The sequence below is a fragment of the Myotis nattereri genome, assembly GCF_964212035.1.
Source record: "Myotis nattereri genome assembly, chromosome: 3".
Taxonomy (NCBI): domain Eukaryota; kingdom Metazoa; phylum Chordata; class Mammalia; order Chiroptera; family Vespertilionidae; genus Myotis; species Myotis nattereri.
In genome coordinates this window covers 186,582,319-186,594,394 of record NC_138077.1, presented here as the reverse complement: position 1 = coordinate 186,594,394, position 12,076 = coordinate 186,582,319, and the positions used below count along the sequence as shown (strand labels likewise).

At 37.5% G+C, this 12,076-nt stretch overlaps 1 protein-coding gene across 1 annotated transcript in view; it reads left to right on the top strand.

Annotated features, from left to right (window-relative positions):
* The window catches only part of FOXJ3 (forkhead box J3), a 99,331-nt gene that overhangs the window by 76,694 nt on the left and 10,561 nt on the right, over positions 1 to 12,076 (top strand). Inside the window, exons 7-10 of the mRNA XM_081085585.1 lie at positions 2,700 to 2,874; positions 5,982 to 6,446; positions 9,451 to 9,552; positions 9,939 to 10,130. Of these exons, the coding sequence (XP_080941711.1) occupies positions 2,700 to 2,874; positions 5,982 to 6,446; positions 9,451 to 9,552; positions 9,939 to 10,130 (934 nt within the window). The remainder of the gene's footprint in view (positions 1 to 2,699; positions 2,875 to 5,981; positions 6,447 to 9,450; positions 9,553 to 9,938; positions 10,131 to 12,076) is intronic.

The following is a 12,076-nucleotide window of genomic DNA, read 5'->3' as shown; positions in this document are numbered from 1 at the left end:
TTAATGGGGAAAAAAGCCTATAACCTTAACACATCATGACAGATTTTAAAATTTCAGAAGTAATCATTCATATAAATACTCTGTGAGAACAGAAATAGGGTACATTCAAAGAAACACAAATCATACTTCTTTTCCTAATACTAAATGCCAGAAGATAATGGAATACTTTATGCAGAATTTTAGTTAATAGGTTTGGGATTATAAATATTAATGTCCAGCCAAATTCTCATTCATATGTGACGCTAAAAGAAAGACATAGAGAGCTTACAAAACATTCTATCCTTTCATGTGCTCTTACTGAAGAAGAAAAAAATTTTTTTTTATAGCTGATCAAGAGGTGAATTAAAACACTCAGTAATGAGAAAGTCATGATATTAAAGGACTATTTGAATAGTATTGAAGCAAACTGTGCAAAGATTTAATGATTTTAAGTAGCTTTGAAAATAATTTAAATATAAAAAATCTTGAAACCAAAAGAAATTAAAGAGCACAGAGTGCCTATATTATATCAAAAAATATAATAAGGAAAAAAGTTAAAAACATTTGTAGAACTAAGAGAGAAGTAAGAACAGACATGTCTGTTATAACAGTACGCCTAAGAAGGATTAACTTCTCTGTTAAAAGAAAGACATTGTAGACGGCTTTTTTTCATTTAACAACAAGATATCAAGCTGGTTATCAAGCACTCCTTAAACAACAGTACATTGTCAGCTGCTGGTTGAGTTATCACATATCCATAGATTGAGCTTATAAGGACATAGAGATCCCAGATGCGTTGAGACAGTTTCATTCTTCATACAGACAGTATAAGCTGCATCAGTATGGTGTCACATCCCATTGGACAACCCCTAATTAGAGGAGCCAGATGACAGACTACATATATGGTGGGTCACTATAAGTGGAAGAACAAATTTTGTACTGCAGCTAAGCAGTTGTATAACTTGTAGCTATGCCCTACAGGAATAAAGTGGAAAGTCCCCTGTCTCACTGGAAACAGGGAGACAGATGAGAAACTGTCTCAGCAACTTGCTGCAAGATGGCAAGGTCGACAAGAAACTGCCCCCATAGCTGCCTCCGGCAAGATAGGATGGTTGATGAGAATTTGCTCCTCATAAGACCAGTCATCATCCCCTGTTTCAGGATAATCACATTGTTCACTAAATAAATGGTGGTTTACCACTCCTTGATATAGTCTTTAAGAGATGCAGCTGATCTTTTTTCTTTTTCTTTTCTAGTTGTGCTACCTTCAAAGATAATTTTTATTTTGTACATGTTTCTGGTGCTTTTTCAACCTCTTGCATAGCGCAAGCCCTTGATCTACATACAGGTTGGGGCAAAAGTAGGTTTATAGTTGTGAATATACGAGACAGTTTATACTTGTATTATTATTTATTAACTAGGGGCCCAGTACATGAATTCGTGCACCTTGAAAGGAACTGTGGGCTGCAAGGCTGCGGGGGGCACAGGGGCAGTCTCGGCCCATCCTCCACGCCCCTGTCTGGCCCCTCCCGCCGCAGCCCCCTGTCCCGTGTCTGCCGGTAGCCCTGCTCCTGCCGCTGACACGCGCTGATGGCGCCGGCCCGCTTGCATCCACTGATGGAGCGCAGCTATTGGGGCTGATGCCAGCAGCAGGTGCGAGTGGTGGCTGCTGCCCCGATTACCCTTAGGAGCAGGGGGAAGTGGAGAAGCCCTGGGGGGCAATCTGGGCCGGCATCGGGAGCCAGCAGTGGGTACGAGCAGTGGCTCTGGCGTTGGCAGCAGGTGCTCGCACCAGGCGGGACTGGTGCACTGGAGCAAAGAATTTTCAGTAGCCACCAGAGGTTTGCCCTGATGACAGCGACCAGAGCCCTGCCTTGGTCTGGTGCCCCTGCTCACCTGCTCCACCATCCCACCTTTGCCGGTTCCCACCATGTACCGCGGTTTGCTGACGCCTGCCATGTTCTGCGCGCACTCTCTGGTGGTCAGCACATGTCATAGCAACAAGTTGTTTAGTTCCCCCATTTGGTCTATTTGCATATTAGGGTTTTATATAGAGAGAATAGATTATTGTATTATTTTCCATACGAACAACTGTAAATCTACCTTTGCCACAAGCTGTATTTTGTTTTTCTCAGAATCTCCTTTGTCATTTATCCTTCATTTTTCATTTCCCCTCAGTTTCATTTCATTTAATAAAAAACTTTTCCCTAGAAATGATGACTTAGATGTGTTAAAGTTTCTTGCTGTTTTGGGCAGTGCCACAAAAACTGATCAAAGTACTCATAGTATTTGAATGTAAATGTTTAAAGATTAATTGAATAAATGAATAAGAAATGTTAGTAGTTTCATAATATAGTGTTTGAGATGAAATTATTTTTATAGAAATCAAATGAAGATGCTACAGAAACTGTCCAGGCTTATTAGTTCATCACATACTTGTATTGAGAAAGTCATTTATCTTCTTTGAACTTTCTCCTCTTCTGTGAAATATGGAGGTTGGATTAAATACCTATGGTTCTTCAAGATCCAGGTTAACAATTTTGTGGTCTGTACTTCATGTACACCCCCAACTTAAACAGAGGATGGAAAAGCCACAGATGGGGAAATAAATATTTCCTTTGGATTCTGAAAACTTTTAATATTTTCAGTGATGTATTTTACATAACAAATCAATTCTGATATAGAGCTACTAAATTAGTAGTATTCTCTTTTAATGATAGGTGACAAATCATCCAGAACCAGTCTCTCAGTCATTAACTCCCCAGCAGCAGCCACAGTACAACCTTCCAGAACGAGACAAACAACTACATTTCTCAGAATATAATTTTGAAGATCTCAGTGCCTCATTTCGGAGCCTTTATAAGTCAGTTTTTGAGCAGTCACTTAGTCAGCAAGGTGAGTTTTTTGTTTTTTTTTAATACTTTTTGTAAAGTAAATTTTTATTATAAAATGTTCTCTTAAGAATTGTTTTCACATAGCAGCTGTTATATTTCCTTGATCTTAGAACATTATCATCATGATCAGGATTGAATGCTCTTTGTGCCTTTACTATGCTCTGTGTATATTTATATCGTAGCACAAGAATGGCAGATAAATTTCATTTTGCCTGCCTACTTCACTTGATCTAGTGGTGTCCTAGAGCTCTGTTGAATCTGGTACTACATCTGTGCCATCTGGGAAAGACTACCATGGCTAATTAGTGATGTCTGCCATGGGAATCATTTTAGTGGTAAATGTTGTACCACAGAGTAGATGTGCCTTGCCTTTCTGTTCTGACTGGTATTAGCAAAAAGATAAGTATTAGCACCAAATTTGTACTTTCACGTATGGCACTTACAAGTCAACACATTGCTTAGTGTTATGCTCTGGGTCCTTGTTTTATACAACATATTTAAATCAGATTTAAACGCCAAAAGTGATTTTGGTTGAGATTCAGTATTATATCAACTAAAAGCTGCTATTATGTGTTACTCTGCCTTTAGTTGCTGGTTTAATTTTAGTCAGTCATGTGATAGGATCAAGATGACACATTGTCTTTTCCCCAAAGAACACTAGTCAGACGTTGACACTAGTCACACATTGTTGGGAACTCTACTGTAGAAATATTTCCTAGTTTATTTGACAGATTATTTATAACTCAGAGATTTTACCTATTTACAGCAGTGAACAAAATCCTTTAGACAAAAATCCCGATCTCTATAGAGTTTACATTTTAATACATGTGATTGTCAGATATTATGGCGAAAGTTAATGTTATATACAAGTATTACATATATCAATGAATATCAATAGCTTGTATAGGAAATTTGTTTTTCTGGCTAAAGGAAGAATTGTGTATTCTTTTAAATTTTGTCTTATATTCTCTATCTATAAAAGTACAAAAAGAACTAATGTAAGATTTTGCTAAGCAGACCCGACCTTGGTGGTCATAATAGAAAATTACTAACTTTGAAATAACAATGGTGAAGGTTTCTGAAGCCCATAATGCTATTTCAATCAAACAAACAAAAGAGCATTGATAGGAATTCTGGGTTCTAGTCCTGGTTCTACCATAAAGTCAACTGACTTAATGCCACCTCTCTAGAACTCAGCATCCCTATATGTAAAACAAGTAAGACTAGGTTACATGATTGGTTTTTAAATTGTTCTCTTTGGAGTCCTTGGCTTTTGTGAAGGTCTTGGGGAGTTAAAGTGTGCAGATGAAGAGGGAGACCTTCCCTGACCTCAAAAAAGGAAACTTTACATTTATCAGTTTTACATATTGGGCTTTTGAAAGATACTTTGTTTCATTTGATTTAAAAATAATTTGGGATTGAAAATGTTGGTATGGATCATATCTGGATTGTCACTTAAAATGCTAGGCCTTTATGGACATAGATAATGAAATCACTGCTTTCTTTCATTTTACTGTAATGCTATAGATTCCATATAAATGACAGTTTTCCAGGCCAAGGCAAGAACTTTAACTCTTGTACCTCTAAAACCTTAATGTACTAAGTTTTAAGATTATCTTACCATGTACTCTAATACAATTTTACCATTAATACTATTGACTATTAAGTATGAATACTTTTATTTTGTAAAAAGTAAGTGAGAATACTTTTATTTTGCTTAAAAAGCTTTTATTGACTGACACTATGTTGCAGTATTCTATTTTAAATTTAGTAACTTTTTTTTGTGTTTGGTTCAGCAAGACATGGTATTAGCCATACTTGCAATAGATTTATTAAAATGTGTGTCCACTTGCATACCAAACATACATTTTGTTTAACATTAGGCACTTCTGGCATTATCATCATCATAAAAGCTAGCATTTACTGAGCTCAACCTGCAGCCTGCACTTGCATTATGGCATTTTATCCTCACAACTCTATGAAGTAGATGCTATTACCATGCCATTTATAGTTGAGGTAATTGTGAGTTGGAACGGTTAATAACTTCCCAGAGTTTCCAAGTGCAGTGCAGAGACTTTACTTTCTGGTGCTATAAAATATGTAGTCTTAACCCCTAAACTGTGTCTCAAGAATGTTCCATAAAAGTAATCAAAAAGAATAATGGAGATGGCTGTTTTGTTTTGCTTAGTCTTTATTTGTCTTTTAAGACTCAGCTCAGATACCGCCTTTTCAGGGAAGACTTCTCTATATCTCCAGCTCCTTTCTACCTGAATAGGCAAGAAACAAAGTTCCTGTATCCCCACTAATGTTATTGGACATAATCGCTTATTTTAAAAATTATGTTTTGATTGATTCTAGAGCGAGGAAGTGGGAGAGGGGAAAAAGAGATAGAAACATCAGTGATGAGAGAAAATCTTCAATTGCCTGCCTCTTGCATGCCCCCTATCGGGCCTAAACCTGGGCATGTTCCCTGATCCGGAATGTTCTCCTGGTTCATGGGTCAACACTCAATCACTGAGCCACACGGACTAGACATGGACATAATCTCTTGAAGTGTTTCTCTTCTACTAGACGCTAGTACAGCGGTTCTCAACCTGTGGGTCGCGAGCCCCTTGGGGGTCGAACGGCCCTTTCACAGGGGTTGCCTAAATACATCCTGCATATCAGATATTTACATGACGATTCATAACAGTAGCAAAATTACAGTTATGAAGTAGCAACGGAAATAAGTTTATGGTTGGGGGTCACCACACATGAGGAGCTGTATGAAAGGGTCGCGGCATTAGGAAGGTTGAGAGCCACTGCTCTAGTAGAAGAGCATAAATAACTAGAGCATGGTAACTAGAGCATAAGCTACTCAAGGGCAAGGAATGATGTTTCTTACTATTCTCAGTTATAGAGCCCAGTGGATGGTGGATGTTCTATCAACACATCTTTTTCTCCCACCAAGGGGCTTTTTATTGGCTTTCAAAACCATCAACATGTGTTAAAATGAAACATAGTTGCCTTTTGACAACTTATGCCTTTGCTCTCTAATGTTGCAAACCTTTGTTCTAAAATATAACTACAATCTGACCATAAGTGAGCTTGCTTTTTCTGACTTTTTAGGTTTGATGAACATCCCTTCTGAATCTTCCCAGCAGTCCCATACTTCGTGTTCCTATCAGCACTCTCCTAGCAGTACAGTGAGCTCTCACCCACACGGCAACCAAAGCAACCTTTCCAACAGTCATGGCAGTGGCCTCAATACCACAGGCAGTAATTCGGTTGCACAGGTCTCGCTGTCCCACCCCCAGATACACACACAGCCGTCTCCACATCCACCCCATCGACCACATGGTTTACCACAGCATCCGCAGCGTCCCCAGCATCCAGCATCGCACCCACAACAACACAGCCAGCTCCAGTCCCCTCATCCCCAGCACCCTTCTCCACAACAACACAGCCAGCTCCAGTCCCCTCATCCCCAACACCCCTCTCCACATCAACACATGCAGCATCATTCGAACCATCAGCATCAGACGTTAACACATCAGGCACCCCCAACCCCACAACAAGTATCCTGTAATTCTGGTAAGTTTTTGTCTCCTGACTCTGGCTAATTGTGAATTAAGATCTGTTCTTTGTTATCTGGGACTTACCTGTATTTACGACCAACTCTCTCTTCATCTGTCTCCTTCTGTGTTTCCTTGCTCTAATCCTGTATTTGTAACTCATTTAGTCCATAGATTGAACTGGAGATTTTCTTGATTAAAATGTATTGTGGCAATATAGACAAATTCAGCAACTCTTGCAGGTTTCATGGTTTTATCTCTTGTTCTTTTGGAAAATAAGTGTTTTTGTGAGTATAATTGACCCTTTAACAGTGCAAGGGTTAGGAGCTTTAACCAGTTGAAAATATGTGTATGACTTTTGACTTCCCAATCATCCCTCAGTCTGCCTAGGGGGTTGGTTCCAGGACCCCCTTGGTATACCACAATCCATGGATGCTTAAGTCCCTTATATAAAATGGTGTAGAACAGTATATACAGTTGGCTCTCCATGACTGCAGATTCCCAACTAGGGATTGAAAATACTATCGATCGTATGTTTATTGAAAATAATCAGCATGTGAGCAGACCCACACAGTTTAAACCTGTGTTGTTCAAGGGTCAGCTGTATTTGAAAGAAGAATGGAATGCACAGTCTGCAATCTCTTAGGATTCAGTGATACAGAAGAGAGAACATACATAGATTTGAATCCTCATTATGACTCTTAGGACTTCAGGTGCATTTCTTAACTTCTTTTAGTCATGTTTTCTCATCTATAAAAATAAAGTACACTGCCATACAGTGTTGTTATAAGCATCATATTGAGAATACAAATAAGAAATGCCTAGTCCTTATATTTAAGTATTCAGTGAATATCTCCACTATTTCTTCCTTTGCTTAATTCCTGCCGGGTAGCTCATTTTGAAATGGTATTTTGCAAAGGAAGAAAGCATTTTTCATATCCTGATGTTTTTGAAAATTCGTTACTTTTCAGATAGTCTTGATGGTTTCTGGTGAGATGCTTAACTGACATGACATTGCTTATAGACCAAGCAGTCTTTGCACTGAAGAACTCCAAGGGGTGCCACAGATATAGACTATAAGGTGAATGGGGCCCTGGGAGTTGTGCAAAGTACAGTCCTTCTCTTGTCTTGCCTGGTTGTTCAATTACCAATCATATCACTGATGAGATTTTTTTATCCTGGCGGGACAATTGCTAAGTGCTAGACAGTGTAGTTCTTATTCACCAATTAAAAATTGACCATTGTTTCAGGCAGTTAAACTATTGTCAGGGAAATGAGCTGGGTAGTGCATATGGTCTCTTATATTCTGATTTTGCTTTATATCTTAAATTTTTCTAAAACCGTCTTGTTATTTACAGTGTGGAAAAATAATATGTTTTTTGAGGGGTGTTAAATGATATAAGGTAAAAAATGCATACCAGAGTATTTGGAATTTAGTGAGTTTCCTTTAACAATTTATTTTGTTTTCTATTACTAATTCTAAGTAGAATAAAATCTAGAATAAAATTGAAAATTGGGTATAGTTCCTGCTTTGATAGTCTATCTTATAAAACATCTTGAAGTTATTTTGAGATCTTTAAGTCTAATGATTGCCAGGGGAGAAAAAAGTACAATTATAGCTGAAAGCAACCTATGATGTGCCCTTAATGGCCTGTTATCCCAGTGGTAGCTTACCAGAGGATGAAAATAGACTTCTACCTTGTGAGCTAGGAAAGATTGTGGCTGTGATAATAGTCTCTTTGAATTATAAATTTCTCATTTATAAGATGGGAATAATAAGCACGTTGTCTTTTACAGGGAAGGAATGGAGGGAACTTAGTTGTTTGAATGCTTGTTATGTGCAAGGCAAGTTAGATACATTATCTCATATTCTCTTAAAACAAGGGTAGATTACCACATTCGATAGGAGAAGTGTAAGTCAAAGAAGTTAATCAATTTGCTCAAGATCATACTGCTAATAAGTAGTGGATCTGGAATTTATATCCTGGCTCATCAGAGTTCAGAGCCTGTAATACCAGTTATTCTAAAAGGATTAAAATAAACATTTACTGAGTGGGTAGGGGTTTGCTCAGCCACTCTCTCTGCAGAGATTGCTTTATTTTGTGTTGCCAAGTCAGCATTTATTATAGGATCTGAAAGTCGGATAGACTTGAATGTTTGTGGCTCACTTGAGGCATTAATTTAATCCCCCCCCCCCCAACAAATTTCTTTCTGACTTATGAGTTGCCTGAGGGTAGGGTCATGTTGTCTCTGGTTCATTGTTTATTTTATTAATCCATAATTGGCAGAATTTTGTAAACAAGTAGCCAGTAGTTGATACAGTTATCTGTGAAGTAGCAAAAATTTCTTTTTATTCGTTCGTTCTTCTATCCAGGGGTGATCCTGAAAACAGGGTAATTTGGACAGCAAGCACAGAATTTGCTACCTTGACAGGAGAACTGTGTTGAGGGATTTCTCACTCTTAAGGTTGCTTTGTAAGAAACATCTCTTGCTGTACAATCTAATTTACCTCCCTTAGTCAGTGCTTTTTAAGTTGAACTGCACATTGCTTCTAAATGTGTACCTGCCTTTAAGTTATAAAGAACGTACCTCTGAAGGTCACAACAAGACAGGAAAATGAACTTTATATTGGGGGAAATACTTATTTGTATGACTTGTCTTGCCTGGTCATCATTTGTACTGTACAAATGTAAAGAGCAGTTACCAAGATTGACAGTTTTCAAATGCCATCATGGGTTGCTTTCTAGAGCTTATAAGCCCTGGGTTCAAGTCTTCGATTTATTATAGTGACCTTGACCACTCTGGTTTCAGTTTTTTGTTTCCATTTGTAAAATGGAGAGAAATGATAGCCTTCCTACCTGTCTCACAGAGCAGATTGCCCCAATACATGATGTAATTTGTTTGTAAAACTGGATATCGATCTGCCAATGTCAGGAATAAGGTCAACTCATTGTCTCCCCTTACCATATACTTCAAACTTTCACTATCCAAGATTCATAATATTGTTAATATTATTTTTATAGGTGTTTCAAATGATTGGTATGCCACACTTGATATGCTAAAAGAAAGCTGTCGAATTGCTAGCAGTGTTAATTGGTCAGATGTAGACCTTTCACAGTTCCAAGGTGAGTGTTAGTTCTTTTTGACATATAACCAAATAAACATCCTGTTTTCTCTAGTAGATTATAAGTTTCTTTATAATATAAATAAATATCTCCTTACATAGTGTTTTATTTATTTTCTGTTGGTAGTATGCTTATAAACAACACTTTGTAAAATTTATAATTGTCTTTTGGCCAGTTGAAATAGAGGGTCACAGATAAGAGTTCTGAAAACAATTTGGCCACATCTAAAAGAATCAGACTTTGAATAATTTTATAATGTCATTCTTCATTGCATGGGAAAATCACTATCAGTGGAAATTTTGAGGGCTGAAAAAAAATTGTCTTGCTATTTTCCTTGCAATATTTACAGAACTGTACTAACTTTATTTCCAATGTTTTTCTCATAGGTTTGATGGAGAGTATGAGACAGGCAGATCTCAAGAACTGGTCTTTGGATCAGGTTCAATTTGCTGATCTCTGTTCTTCTCTTAATCAATTCTTTACACAAACTGGCCTTATCCACTCACAGAGTAATGTTCAGCAAAATGTCTGTCATGGTGCCATGCATCCAACAAAACCCTCCCAACACATTGGAACAGGTATGGGTTTCGTTATCTTCTTGATTTTCTCTTTTTATTTATTTTTTAAACTTCATCTCCTTTTTTTAAAATTTAAATTCTTTATTGTTTAAAGTATTACATATGTCTCCTTTTCCTCCCATTGACCTCTCCCCAGCTGCTCCCACTCCCCAGCACATGCCCTTACCTTCCTACTGTCTATGTCCATTGGTTATGCTTATATGCATGCATACAAGTCCTTGGTTGATCTCTTACCCTTCCCCCCTCCCACCCTCTCCTGCCTTCCCTCTGAGGTTTGACAGTCTGTTCAATGCTTCTATGTCCCTGGATCTATTTTTGTTCATTATATTCCACAAATGAGTGAGATCATGTGATGTTTATCTTTCTTTGGATTTTCTTTTTCTCATTCATATGAAATTTAGTGACTGAGGCAACATGTTACATTGTTAATGGTGACGGTGATCCATTTATATCTTTTAATTTCTAAGAAGTGAATGAAATCAAATTATGTATTTAAGGTATAGCTTAGAAAAACTAAGATAAATTATTTTTTGGTCAAGATTTATATGATTATTGTTTACAATGTACATTCCTTTGTGATCTTTTAATTTGTCAAACAAGAATTAAAATGTCTTCAAGATATGTACATTTTTTAAAAATATATTTTTTATTTATTTCAGAGAGGAAGGGAGAGGGAGAGATAGAAATATCAATGATGAGAGAGAATCATTGATCAGCTGCCTCTTGCATGTCCCCTACAGGGGATCAAGCCCGCAACACAGGTATGTGCCCTTGACTGGAATCGAACACAGGACCTTTTGGTCCACAGGCCAACGCTCTATCCACTGAGCCAAACCAGCTGGGGCAAGATATGTACATTTTATAAGAATATAGTTATGAAGATAGATCAACTTAAATTTGTATATTCTTGCAATGAAAATCTTACTTTTATATATCTTCTAAGAATGTTGAAGAAAATTAAACTTGAAAGTTTGCTTTAAGAGTAGACAAAATGGTATGTAGTGCCATTGATGTTTCACTCTGGACTCAAAATTTGTGCACTGTATTTTTCATCTCACTTTCTTCCTTTTTAACCTTTATTCTTTATGGAGTGTCCTCTATGTGCCAGGCACAAACTTCATTTTTTGATAACTCTTTAGTCCCCCCCCCCCTTTTGTCTTTTTTTTTTTTAATATGTATATATCTTCCTAATATTCTTAAAATTATATATATATTGTTAATTCTCACCTGAGGATATTTTTCCATTGATTTTTAGAGAGAGTGGAAAGGATGGGGAGAGACAGAGACATTGATGTGAGAGAGACACATCGATTGGTTGCCTGCCACATGTGCCCTGAGCAGGGTGAAGCTGCAACCGAGGTATATGCCCTTGAACGGAATCGAACCCGCGACCCTTCAGTCTGTGGGCTGATACTCTATCCACTGAGCCAAATCGGGTAGGGCTAAAAATGTTTTATTGTAGTAAAATACACACAACGTAAAATTCACCATCCTAATCATCCTTAAGTATATATAGTGTATTGATATTAAATACATTCATAATGTTATGCAACCATCACCACAACTCATTTTTCAAAACTCTTTTCATCTTATAAACCCTCTATACCCATAGTTGGCAAACTGCGGCTCGCGAGCCACATGCAGCTCTTTGGCCCCTTGAGTGTGGCTATTCCTAAACCTTATGAGTACCCTAATTAAGTTAATAACAGTGTACCTACCTATATAGTTTAAGTTTAAAAAATTTGGCTCTCAAAAGAAATTTCAATCGTTGTACTGTTGATATTTGGCTCTGTTGACTAATGAGTTTGCTGACCATTGCTCTATACTCATTAAACAATATCCCCACCATTTCCCCTGTTCTATCCTCTGCCAAACCTCTGGCAACTACCATTCTATTTTCTGCCTCTGATTTTTGACTAAGTAGTACCTTATATGAGTGGAACCAT